Raw genomic sequence first — 13,940 nt, forward strand, 5'->3', positions numbered from 1 at the left:
AGCTTTTTTTATACACTGCTTCCCCATTTCAGGGCAACATATGTTTGGGACGTTTGGCTTCACAGGTGTTTGTGATTACTCAGCTATGTTTAATTGCTTCATTGGTGCAGATATAAGATAGCAAGGCTTGCTTCTAAACTTTTGAAAACCTTTAGAGTCTGTCGTTGCCATTTTTCAACATGAGGACTAGAGTTGTGCCAATGACAGTCAAAGAAGCCATTATGAGGCTGAAAAACAAGGATAAAATAGTAAGAGGGACCCCCTCCCCCGCCCACAAAACTTAGGGTGACCAACATCAACTGTTTGGAACATCATTAAAAAGAAAGCGCTTACTGGTGAGCTCAGCAAATGCAAAGGAACTGGTCGGCCAAGGAAGAGTTTACTGCCTGATGACAAGAATTCTCATCAAAATGAAGAAACATCCCCAAAAGCCTGATTGACAGATCAGAAACACTCCTTCAGGAGGCAGGTGTGGATGTGTCAATTACTACGGTCTGCAGAAGACTTTGTGAATAGAAATACAGAACCTACTCAGCAAGATGCAAACACAGAAACAGAATGGCCAGATTCAGTTCGCCAGGAAGCACTTAAAAGAGACTGGAGAATTCTGGAACAAGGTCTTGTGGACAGATGACACCAAGATTAACCTGTATCAGAGTGATGGCAAGAGCAGTGTGTGGAGGCATAAAGGAACTGTCCAAGATCCAAAGCATAGCGCTCATCTGTGAAGCATGGTGGTGCGGGTGTTAAGGCCTTGGCAGATCGGTCTGCCACATTACTGGCATACTTAACTTCATTAATGGTATCACTGCTGACGGCAGTAGCAAAACAATTCTGATGTATATAGAAACATCTGTTCAAGTTTGAGCAAATGCCTCCAAGCTCACTGGACTGCGCTTCATCCTACAGCATGGCAATGATCCCAAACATATTGCTAAAGCAACAAAGGAGATTTCCAATTTGGAACATTCTTGAATGGCCAAGTCAGTCACCCGATCGAAATCCAATTGAACATGCTTTCCATATGCTGAAGAAAAAACGAGGGGACAGGGACAAGCCCCCAAAACAAGCAGAAGCTGAAAATGGCTGCTGTAGAGACCCAGCAGAATATAACCAGAGAAGATACTCAGCACCTGGTAATGTCTATGAATCACAGACTTCAGTCATTGCATACAGGGGATATGCAACAAAGTACTAAACATGATTAATATACTTACCATTGCTTTGTCCGAAGTATTATGGTGCCCTGAAATGAGGGGATTATGTGGTCAAACCAAAATGTACACAAATAACTTTGAACAAAACCTTTAATCATGTGAATTGTTTGATTACAAACTGGCGCACGGGACAAGGAAAAAAAGGGTCTTTGTCCCAAACATTATGGAGAGCACTGTATATCCATGACTACAAACTTCTCAAAAAGGAAATGAAAAACAGCAAAATTATTATTTTATGTACATGTGCTAGGAATTTAATATTTGATTTCAATTTTGCAGTAAATATAGTTTAGTAATGAAGAACAACTGTTGAAAATCTCAAAGGGGATTTACAGTGACTTACTGATTGAAGGAAATGACCACAGCTCAAATCCTTCAGGTGGACTTTTATTATGAATGTCTGAATACAGTACATTTCAGTACAGGCAAAGTACATTTGTGCTATTCAATCACACGCAGACATAATCAACTTTTAACATTCTCATTTTTTTCATTTGCTGTTGGAATTGCTAGCTCAAAAGTGCCAGCCTTGGTTGGAAGTATTTGCACTCATGATCACAGTTCAGTGGTTTAATTTGAAGTAGGGAAGGCAGAGAAAATTGAAGGAAGCAATCCAATTCAACAAGTTGTGATTGGATTATTTGCATGGTCTCACTCGAGTTGGCCTACCTCTTATGTCATTCAAGGGAGAGATCAATAAAAGCAATGGTCTGCAGTAGCGTCATAAGTATGCTTATAAAACAAGTTTCTTTGCTTCCGACTTGTTATTGCTTAGTAGTTTAAATGCCTTGTCATAATTTTAATACATTACAGCAGAAATAGTTAGTGTATTTTTAAATTATATTAATGCTTCCATTCCTTAGTTTTCAAGCCTCAATGTGTGAATAAATGGAATGGCGACATGGTAGTTCTTTACTACATCACAAATATCTAAAGATGGTAGGACATCTACTTCCTCAAGTGTGGAGTGTTGTGGAACTTTGCTCAAATTCATGGTGTGCAAGGGAAGGAAGAAGAATAATGTGCAGAGCCAATTAAACCACCGGCATTCACGTTGTTCAGCCGCATATCCAATCACGAATTTTGACACTGGGCTCCGTCAGCTGGTTTAGTAACAATTGTAGTTGAACTTGCTCATTTTTAAATTTGATACCAAGTAAATTTCAAGCACGACAGTAAATCAGATGCAGAGAATTCAATAATGAGTATTGCCTGGAGATGGTGCTGCTTTGCAAGTTCAATGTTCACGAACGCAAGAACTTTTAGCCAATTCACACGACAACTGGCTTCTGCAATGTTCATAACAGCTGCAGGTCATTCCAACACTCGTCAATGATCTCATGCAAAACCATGACAAATGTTACTGCTTCATACAACTAAGTTTAATAATGTTTACTTGTTAGTACAGAAAAATTAAAGTCCAAACTACAAACTTAAGCATTGGTAAGCAGTAGCAGCATTGATTGAGCTCCATGTTTAGTCACAGTACTGCAGTTCCGTACAAGCATTAGTCCAAGCCAAAATGTATATGCGGTGTTAAGAGTACTAGCTAAACAATCTAGGAGAACAGTAAAAGATACATTTAAAATTAGTTTGTTTAGAAACAAACACATCCTAGCTTTGAACACTCTAAAAATGTTTCCATTATTTAACAGCAAAGTTACAAATACTTGTACTGTATACCCCAATACAACTACATCCAGAAAAAAATTGGCTATATTATATTTTAGGTAGTAGCACCTCAATGTTAAGTGAATGTACTCAATATCAAAGGTGGTGCATTAAGCTCTATACTTTGTGCAAAGAAAATTCAGAATTTGCACATTTACCTACAATTAATGGCTAGCTACCCATTTGGGGTATATAGTAATCACTTGCGTTTATAAATACTTGGTGGCATATTTTCAACACTGTAGCAACTGATTGAGAGGAAACGTTTGGTTAGTAACAGAAATAAATATCAAGTGGAATGTACAAAGCAGTACAAAAAGTGGTTGCTGCAAACAATCCAGCCTTCACAAAAAAAGGCATTTCCCATCTCCAAGAACCCATGCCTTATCACTCAGCAAGACAGATAAGACTCCCCACATACAACTAAAGTTTCGCACATCATCAATTTCCACACTAATCCCTCCCCACCCCCACCCACCCACCCCAACCTCCTTTGACAATAGCACAACATTTTGTCTGCTCCATTCTGATCATTTTATTGCCCATTCATTCAATCACTCTACATTGTCAGCCGTTTGTACCACACTACTGTAAACCACTTCAGCAAGTTAATACATGAAGCTTTGCATTTCAAAACTAGACACTTTAGTAACAGTATTACAAATGTTTCAGCTCCAAAAAATTAACAAAACTGAAAATAAAATTTTAAGGAATTAGCATCATAAAATTAATTTATTCCAAGTAAAAATACAAAATAATATTGGACATTGACCAGATATGAAAGTTTCTCCCAGAAATGACTATTATGGTGAGAAAAGCAGTCTGTAAAGAAAAATAACTAAAATAAAAAAGAAAAATATGTAAATATGTGTAAATTCTCTGGTTTTAGCAAAAATCTCTCTAAAAATAACAATGAATATTTGTATCAGTACAAAGGCTACATTACTATTGAAAAAATACTAGCATGAAGAAAAGTTACACATTTGACAGTAGAAAAATGATTTAGTGAATCGCAATGTCTAAAGTTTGCAATGAAAATAAATCTTCAATAAAGATTTATGCTTTTGATTTTTTTTTTTACAAACAGTACAAACAGTATTGCACATTACAACAAAGAGTCGAGGTTAAGTTAGCCTTCAAAATTGACTAATTCAAGTCTCCAATATCAAGAGAAGGCCACATACGGACCTGTTGCACCAAGGGGCTCTAAATCAAGTTACAATTTGAACACCTTAGAAATAACATTCTCAATCTGAAGGACCTCATTTATAATCATTAACAAGTAAACAAATTGGGGCATGTTATAACTTAACATAAAAAGATATTCATACAAAAATAACATGAACAGAAGAATTCTTTCACAATTCTGGTCAGTCGTATTTAAAGGGTTAATGATAAATATACAAATTAAGTATTTTTTTTATATTTCACTTTCATCAAACAGGTTCCAGCACCTATGGAGATGCATCTATTTTAAGCCTTCATTTTTAAACTATTTCTTTACAATCCAGCTTTCAAATTCATACATTAAATTATATTAAGAAGGGGAAAACGGTTTATAAATGTTCACTTTTCCACATTTAGGTAGATTTTCTTTAAAGTCTTGTACTGTAGCTAACTACAATTCTCCATATTAAAGTTATAAAGCTCTAGCTCCTTCAGTTTCCAAAAAAGCAAATAAGCATGAAAAAAATAAAATTACCCATCTGTTAAATCATTTCCTTGCAGAATTAAATTAATATATATTTTTAGAATAAACTTACTTAGAAAATATCAATTTCTTTCCTATATTTCAAAATTGAGGTATTGCAAAAGATCATGTCAGTCAGAAAGCACGCCTTAAAAAATCAGCTGACTGTTGAAAACTGTCCAGATACAAAAAGTAGTGCATAACAAATGTCTTATACAGATAATGAAAAAACATATAGAAAAACATACCTGGGCAAGAAAGCAATATCACAAAAAGCCCAGAAGTTAACCTCCAAAGGGATAATAAGCAATTTACCAGTAAAAAAGTAATTTTTTCTTTTTTTGAAAAAAAATCAATTTCAATGCCAATACTTGCAACTAAACACTGAAAAAAAAACTAAAAAAAGAAAATAAAGACTTACTGAACACAAACAGACATCACAACACACAAATGACTCAACAATTAGTATCAAATCTACTATGCGGTGTCATATCCAGTCAGATTGTCCCCAGAGCTGCTGAAGGTCACAGTGTACAAACCCCCCCCCCCCCCCACCCAACTAATGGTACACTTAAGCCCATGTTTGGTTGAAATCTGCAGCCCCACTGTACATGCTAAAAAATATCCACTAATTAGCAGATCTTATTAGAATTCAAGCTTTGCAGGATATACTCAGGGATTTGGGGAGTTTATTCTGAACCAGAAAGCAGACATCTCCATTTTGACTTTTGTGCAGACAATTCTTTAGCATTAGTTTCCTTTCCTAATGTGCCTACATGTCAGTCTGACAAATGTATTGGTAGTGTATGAGCTCTTTGGTTTTCTGGACAAGGTCTGAAGCTATGTAAATGGTGCAAGCAGCAGAATTTTTTTTCAACTGAGCTCACTTTGTTTATACACTGGTTATGAAGCGTCACTTACTTCTATGTCAGACATTACAATGGTTACTTTTAATCACAGTACTATACATAATCACCTTACTATATAAAAATTGCACTATGTGATCACCGCAGAGTACTTCACCTACCATCAACATAACTTCAAGATATCCTACATCTATAAGTATTTGTGATATCCTTAATGCTTTAATGGACACAGATTCAAACTCCATAAGCATTTACATTGAGGCATGCCTTCCTCCAGTTATTAGCCAATTCTCTCATAATCAACATTTCTTTCTTTGTAGCCTACATTATTAGTTTGTGCACTCATGGGCAGGTTGTCAGCAGATACAAGAGACATGATACACAAAATTTATTGCATGCAGCAACCTGGTTAAGTAAACATGCAGTCAAAACTACTGACCTTTCTCTGGAGCTTTCTCCATGCTTTACTGCATTTTTCCTCCCAGCATTATGCTCCACAATTATTTATAACCCTAGCCTGATAAAGTACTATGATATCTGCAATACCATTTATTTAGCAGCAAAAGCTATTGCAGCATACATTTACATAACACTAAGAAAGACCTAACCAAAAACCCCCAGCAAAAATCAAATTGAGCTTATGAGGTATTATTCTTGCAAGTCAAAATGGAGAGCAAAAAAAGGCTTGTTTTAGGGTGACAAGTGATACTAAATGATCCAAAATGTATAATTGCTGAATATTTGAGAAGAATGCTTTGCTACATATGCCACCTACAGTGTGTTACCTTTGGTAAGTCTTCTAGGGGCAAGTCTAAGTTTCTGAAAATAAGTGCATGCTCCTGTCATGGAAAACATGAGCGTCAACCTGGCAGTAGCTGATGTCTTATCAGCAACAAACTCCTAAATCACAATGCAAAGTTCAATACAAAACAAAAAAGGTACCAAGCAAATGTTTGAGAGCCAAAGTGCAGATTCAGTACAGATACTCTGAATTTTTTTTTTTTATATACCAGACAATCTTGGACAAGTTCAGTAATGTGACTTCAAAAAAAAAACAAACATTCTTTATCCGAGGAAGAATGCACCAATTTCCAGAACCCTCTCAGCCCTGAGGCAGCGCTCTCCTCTCCAGTACGTGTTCGTGGACTTTAAGACGCTTCAGCTCCAGCGAAATGGGACGTGGCGTGGGCGATCACCTCCTTCCTTCACAAGAGGCTTATGAAATTCCCTGCCAGCTCGCGAATGTATGCTTGCCCAGCAGTATTCACAGTAATACTGCAAACACGTAACATTGGCACAGAAGAAAGGAGCAAACTTTCCTCCACAACGGGCACCCTGGCATTCATCACACATCTGATCATCCAGGACATATGGCTTGACTTCCACCTGAAGAGAAGGATGGAGAGAATAATCTCATTCACAAGCTTGAACCTTTAAATTATTTACTTTCACGCAGATGGTACTATGTACATTTTAAAACTACAATCGAAAAATAAAAGTGTAAGTTCTTGAATATTTACGAAAGCCCATTTCCAAACAATATACTTTGTGCAATAGTTAAAATCAGTTTTTTTTCTGTTTTATTTAACGTCCAAATTCTTTGCTGGACACGCAAAGATCTATTGCATCAAAGGTGCACTGTGATATCTGAACAGTGCAAGCCAGGTCTGCCATCTTCTGTCCATATATCTGCAACTCTGGGCTCAACTTTGAACAGGAACTAAAAAAAAAATGTTTTTGTTTTAAAAACACAAGGTGTTGAACATCATTGTTACCCACAAGCCAAGTTGAATGAAATGGATCACTCACACATACTTGTCCCAAATTTTGTCAGTATTTCCTCGGAATGAAATAAATGCAGAATTACAGGGAGAAGAGATAATAGAACAAGTGTACAATGTTAGCCAAATTTTTCCTTCACTCATCCATCGGGCAGCATGGCCAATCTAGTAACTGCCCTCAAAATTCTACTGAGGGTGGCTTTGTAGTGCCACGTGTAGCTTTGTACCAGGAAAACGTGTAGCAAATATATAAATTATTATGACCTCAAATAAATATTAAATGAATCTTTGTACAAGTGATGCCTCAGATTTTTTGTAGCTTTCATTAATAAAGATACTAATCATTGGATGTACAAGGAAACATACTTAGCTTTATATATAATTGTTTCATACAGTATTAGTCTCCTTCTCACTGATGACCAACACAAACGCACCTCAAGGATACATGCTTAGCCCACTGCTTTACTCATTCGGCACCCATGACTGTGATTAGGCACAATTCAAATGCCATCTACAAATTTGCCAAGAACGTAATCAGCAGAATCACAGGTGGCATGAAGAAATATACAGGAGTGAGATAGGTCAGCTAGTTGAGTGGTGCAACAACAACCTGGACTTCAGGATGGGGCAATCAGGAGAACCAAACCAGTCAGTCCTCGTCGAGGGTTCAGCAGTGGACAGGCCTAAAACTTCAAACTCCTCAGTAAAAACATCTCTAAACATCTGTCCTGGGGCCTCCATGTCGATGCAATCACAAAGAAAGCTCATTTACAGCCAAACTTAGTGAGGAGTTTGAGGAGATTTGGTCTGTCACCAAAGACTCCTGCAAATTTCTACAGGTGGACCATGGAGAGCCTTCTGACCGGTTGCATCACTGTCTGGTATGGAGTTGCCAATGCACAGGACAGGAAAAGACTACAGAGAGTTGCGAACTCAGCCAGCATCAGTCTTCACTCCATTATGGATGTCTACAAGAGACAGTGTCTTAAAAAAGCAGCCTCTATCCTCGAGGACCCTCACAGTCCTCTTCACGCTGCTACCATCAAGAAGGAGATACAGGAGTTGAAGGCAAACACCCAATGGTACAAAGGCAGCTGCTTCCCTTCTTGCCATCAGGTTTCTGAATGGACAATGAACCACAGACACGACCTGGTTTTCTCTTCTTTTGCAACAATCAGCCATCGAACTTTCTGCTTCCTGATGCAGGAACATACCCTATTTACATTTCCTGATCGGCACCTGGGAACCTTGTAGCATTGAACTAAATGTTAATCTTCATAGCCATGCAAAATGCTGTTCATCATTTTGAGTCTGGCTGCAAGTTATCCTTCATCAAGTGGCACAGCTCAAACACTATATAGTTCTCACAATCCAGGTAATATTATCCCATAAATATTCAGGTGTTGAAGGAAACAGATAGAAAGGTCTGTTCCTATATCAAGTTCACTCAAAATCATCCCCATCTACTTGATACAGTGCAGTTGGTAATGTAAGCCTTGGGAGCTGCCATTTAAAGAGACCAAGCACATCTTTCTTAATTTATAAGATTAGAGAAAAGTTCAAAACTACACAAAATATTCAGTCTATATACTAGCTTAAAACTTTAGTAATATCAAAATAAAACAAGGAATAAAAACATGACTAAATGCTCCACGAAACAAAATTCTGGTCATGTACGGGAAAATACATGAAAAGATGACTATTAAAAAAGAATTTGTGAATTGAGTCAAATTAAACATTTACAGGAATAGGAATCATTGGAAAGGAGCTGCATGCAGAAGTACTAAAAACCCTTAAAGAATTTAAGTATAGTTTACAGTAAATATATCCTTTTAGTGCTCAAACCCCCAACAGAAAAAAGTAGTCCAGCTTTAATAAAGTAGCATGAGATCAAAAGACTTACAAATGCTGTCAAAAGATCAGTCTGCTTTGACTGGAAAAAAAAATTCACATTTCAGCAAATTTGACAAGGAAAATTAAAATACAAAAGGAATGGTCTGAAAAAAAGACTAAAAATTAACAGATATGTGCACATGAAAACCAATCGAGAGTCAGGAGAAATTATATCATAAAATTAAGCAATGGCAGAGAAATTGTTTTGTGTCCATCTTCAAAAATGTCAAGACAGGGCAACTCATTGATCCAGTGGAGATTGGAAAGTCTTCGATCAAATGAGAAATTGAAAAGTCTTCGATCAAATGAGAAATTGAAAAGTCTTCGATCAAATGAGAAATTGAAAAGTCTTCGATCAAATGAGAAATTGAAAAGTCTTCGATCAAATGAGAAATTGAAAAGTCTTCGATCAAATGAGAAATTGAAAAGTCTTCGATCAAATGAGAAATTGAAAAGTCTTCGATCAAATGAGAAATTGAAAAGTCTTCGATCAAATGAGAAATTGAAAAGTCTTCGATCAAATGAGAAATTGAAAAGTCTTCGATCAAATGAGAAATTGAAAAGTCTTCGATCAAATGAGAAATTGAAAAGTCTTCGATCAAATGAGAAATTGAAAGATAGCAGCATTGACAACAAAAGTATTGGTGAAATTATTCAATCCTGATCAATGACTGAAAACCAGCAAGTCCCCAGGACCTGCTGCGCTGCATCACCATCGGTTTTGGTAACTGGTTGACGTCTTGCAAAATCTTGTGATCACAAGGTAGAAAATGTAACCCTCTTCAAGGAAGGAGTGAAAAAAGAATAATTGCAGACTAATTAGCCAGAAACCAGAAGTGAGGCAAATTTACAATTAAGAAAATGGTCATAAAGCATGACAAAATTAAGAGAATTCGGCATAATCAATGTCAAATCTGCTGGTATTCTTTGGGTCGTAACTAGCAAGATAGATAACAGACAACGCATGAGTGAAATTTATGCAATCAGAAAGCCATCAATAAAACTATGGCTTAGTTTGAGGAAAGCAGGATGAATTAACAGGCCATTTTCAGATAGGCATCATGAGGGCTCCCAAACTGTTCACAAACTACTTCAATCATTTGGCTGAAGGGATGAAGAGTAATGAAGTTTGATGATGATACAAAAGAAAGTGGCAAGGTAGATTGTACAGAGCATGCAATGAGGCGACAGAAGGCATGTTAACAGAATGGGGCAGGTCATGGGAAAATAAATAGTAAAATTAGGTCATCCACTTTGGTAGAAAAGTGTACAGAGCACTGAATGTTAATGTACAGACACGGTAAACAATTATGAAGGAAAATGGTATGTTGGCCTTTATTGTGAGGATTTGAGTACAATGGATGTTATTATGATGCAATTTGATATGGTGGAGACAGATGATGTTTCCCCATGGCTGGGGTGTGCAAAATTGGACCACAATCTTAAAATGGGATCAGTCATTCAGTAAAAAAGGCTTTTCTTCAGCCAGAAGCTGGTGAATCTATGGAATTTTCTACCCAGGATGGCTGCAGAGGTTCAGTCCTCACATACCAGACAAACATTGATTATTTGTAGAATTGTGGGTTTGGTGTAGGAAAGTGCGGCAAAAGGTGCACCAGGCTTTTATTCAACAATGCAGCAGACGTGAGGTGTTAAAATGTTCAGCTGTACTACATTTCCAATGGAAACACGAGGAGCACACCAGATATATAATCTAGCTATGGAAAATAATTTCTGATAACTTTCTATCTCTGGTTACCTAGAGTGTACAAGGCTACAAATGGACATGGGTGATCACTGTTGAAGGAACACCTTGTTACTGTGTGGAAAGAGTTCGAAGGTTATAGGGGAACAGAGAAAGCCTACAGCACAATAAAGGCCCTTTGACCCGCAAAGTTGTGCTGAACATGTCCCAATCTTAGAAATTACTCGGCTCACCCATAGCCCTCTATTTTTCTAAGCTCATGTATCTATTCAAAAGTCTCTTAAAATACCCTATCGTATCTGCCTTCACTACCGTTGCCGGCAGCCCACTCCATGCACCCACCACTCTCTGCCTAAAAAATATACCTCTGACATCTCCTCTGCACCTGCTCTCCAGCACCTTAAACCCATGTCCTCTTTTCTGCCTTAGGAAAAAGCCTCTGACTATCCACACGATCAATGCTTCACATTGCCTTAAACACCTCTATCAGGTCACCTCTCATAAAGGAAAAAAGGCCGAGTTCACTCAACCTGTTTTTGTAAGGCATCCTCCCTAAACCTGGCAACATCTTGTAAATCTCCTCTGTGCCCTTTCTATGGCTTCCACATCCTTCTGGTAGTGAGGCGACCAGAAATGCGCAAAATACTACGTGGGGTCTGGCCAGGGTCCTATATCGCTCTAGCATTACCCCTCAGCTCCCAATTCCATGATTAACGAAGGCCAATACACCATTTGCCTTCTTAACAACAGGATTAACCTGCACAACTGTTTTGAACCTTCTATGGACTCTGACCCCCAAATCCCTCTGATCCTCCACAATGCCAACAGTCTTACCATTAATACTGTATTCTGCCATTATATTTGACTTTCCAAAATGAACCACTTCACACTTACCTGGGTTGAATACCATCTGCCACTTTTCAGCCCAGATTTGCAATGTCCCGCTGTAACCTCTGACAGCCCTTCGCACTATCCACAACACACCGACCCTTTGTGTCATTACCAAACATATTAATCCATTCCTCCACTTCCTCAGGCAGGTCATTTATAAAAATCACAAAGAGTAAGGGTCTCAGAACAGAACCCTGAAGAACACCACTGGTCACTGACTTCCATGCAGAATATGACCTTATTAATTATTAATATAAACCACTTGAGTTACATTATACCAACACTTGTCATACCTTAGAAATAATATCTAAATAATTGTTAAGATCTTGGACAATCAGAATTAAACCATATATGATCAACTTCCCTAAAAAAAAAGGAAAAAACCTCAAACTAATACTAATCTAACCCCTCCCTCTAATCAAGGTTACACAATAGGACCAAAAAAAAAACCAAAAATGAATCAAGTAGCAACCCTCAGAGGACAGAGCATCACTGGAGCATTCAAATTACATAACATTGCCATCTATGATAGTATTCTATGAATGGGCCACCCCTTCCTTTTACTAACCTCCACCCATAGATACTCCATAGACCAGCGGTTCTCAACCTTTTTCTTTCCACTCACTTATCACTTTAAGTAATCCCTATGCCTTCAGTGCTCTGCGATTAGTAAGAGATTGCTTAAGGTGAGATGTGAGTTGGAAGGGAAGGCTGAGAATCACTGCTCTAGACCCAATTGTTACTGAAATATTTTGCTTCAGAAAAATTGTCACTGGCCCATTTCCTTTGGAGTTATGAAACCGTGCACATAACGAGTCAATGAGGTACAATTAAAACAGAGGTGTTCGAACTTTTTCTTTCCACCCACATACCACCTTAAGCAATCCCTTGCTAATCACAGAGCCCCTATGACAAAGGGAATACTTAAAGTAGTATGTGAGTGGAAAGAAAAAGGTTGAGAACCATCGCCATAGACAATCGCTCCATGACGTCCACCTTTTCTGCAGCTGTGGCATTATCTCTGATCAACAGTGCCATGTTCCCACCTCTTTTCCCTCCCTTCCTGTCCTTTCTGAAGCATCTAAACCCAGCATTTAAAGTAACTGTTTCTGTCCCTGAGCCATTCGTCTCTGTAATAGCCACTTCATCATATCTCCAAGTACTAATCCACGCTCTAAGCTCATCCGCTTTGTTCACAATACTCCTTGTGTTAAAATAGACACATCTCAATCTGTCTGTCTGAGCGCATCCCTTCTTTATCACCTACCTATCCTCCCTCAATCACTGTCTGCAAGTTTACTCTTCCCTAGTTTCTTCAGTTCGTTTCCCACCCTCAACAATTCTAGTTTAAACTCTCCCCAGTAGCCATAGTAAACCTCCCTGCCAGGATATTGGTTTCCCCTGGGTTTTGAGTGCAATCCGTCCTTTTTGTACAGATCACACCTTCCCAATGGTCCATAAATCTGAATCCCTGGCCCTCAGCCACGCATTTATCCTCCACCTCATTCTATTTCTATTCTCACTGTTGCTTGGCACAGGCAATAATCCAGAGATTACTGTCTTTATGGTCCTGCTTCTCAACTTCCTTCCTAACTTCCTATAATCTTTTTTCAGGACTTTTCCTATCTATGTCATGGTACCAGTATATACAATAACCTCTGGCTTTTCTCCCTCCCTCTGATATCTTGCACACGATCTGAAACATCCCGGACCCTGGCACCGGGAAGGCAAACTACCAGAGTTTCTTTCCTGCATTAACGGAATCACCTGTTTGATAGAGTCCCCTAACACTACTGCCCTCTTCTTTCTTTCCCTACCCTTCTGAGCCACAGGGCCAGATCCTGTGTCAGAGGTACAACCACTGTTGCTTCCCCCAGGTAGGCTGTCCCTCCCAACAGTACTCAAACAGGAGTACTATCGTCAAGGGATACACCCACAGGGTACTCTCTAATACTTGTCTCTTCCCCTTTCCCCTCCTGACAGTGACCCACTTGTCTGTCTCAAATGGCCCCAGTGTGACCACCTACCTATAACACATTTCTATCACCTTCTCACTTTCCCTGACCAGATGAAAGTCATCGAGCTGAAACTGGAGTTAGGGAACTTGGGTGCGGCAAATCAACACACCAGGTGCAAATATGGCCGACCAGGTAGCTGGGAGACTCCAGGACCTCCCGCATCTGACACTGAGTACAGAGAACACTGGCCTCGCACATACTTTCTATC

The 13,940-nt window shown here is 38.5% G+C and overlaps 1 protein-coding gene across 6 annotated transcripts in view; it reads right to left on the reverse strand.

Annotated features, from left to right (window-relative positions):
• Positions 1 to 5,129: 5,129 nt before the first annotated feature.
• Positions 5,130 to 13,940, reverse strand: part of cpeb3 (cytoplasmic polyadenylation element binding protein 3) — a 102,325-nt gene continuing 93,514 nt past the window's right edge. For all 6 annotated transcript variants that reach the window (XM_069900514.1, XM_069900513.1, XM_069900515.1 and 3 more), the window contains one exon: positions 5,130 to 6,830. In XM_069900514.1, the coding sequence (XP_069756615.1) occupies positions 6,603 to 6,830 (228 nt within the window). In that variant the 3' untranslated portion in view covers positions 5,130 to 6,602. The remainder of the gene's footprint in view (positions 6,831 to 13,940) is intronic.

Source organism: Narcine bancroftii, chromosome 10 (assembly GCF_036971445.1).
Source record: "Narcine bancroftii isolate sNarBan1 chromosome 10, sNarBan1.hap1, whole genome shotgun sequence".
NCBI lineage: Eukaryota > Metazoa > Chordata > Chondrichthyes > Torpediniformes > Narcinidae > Narcine > Narcine bancroftii.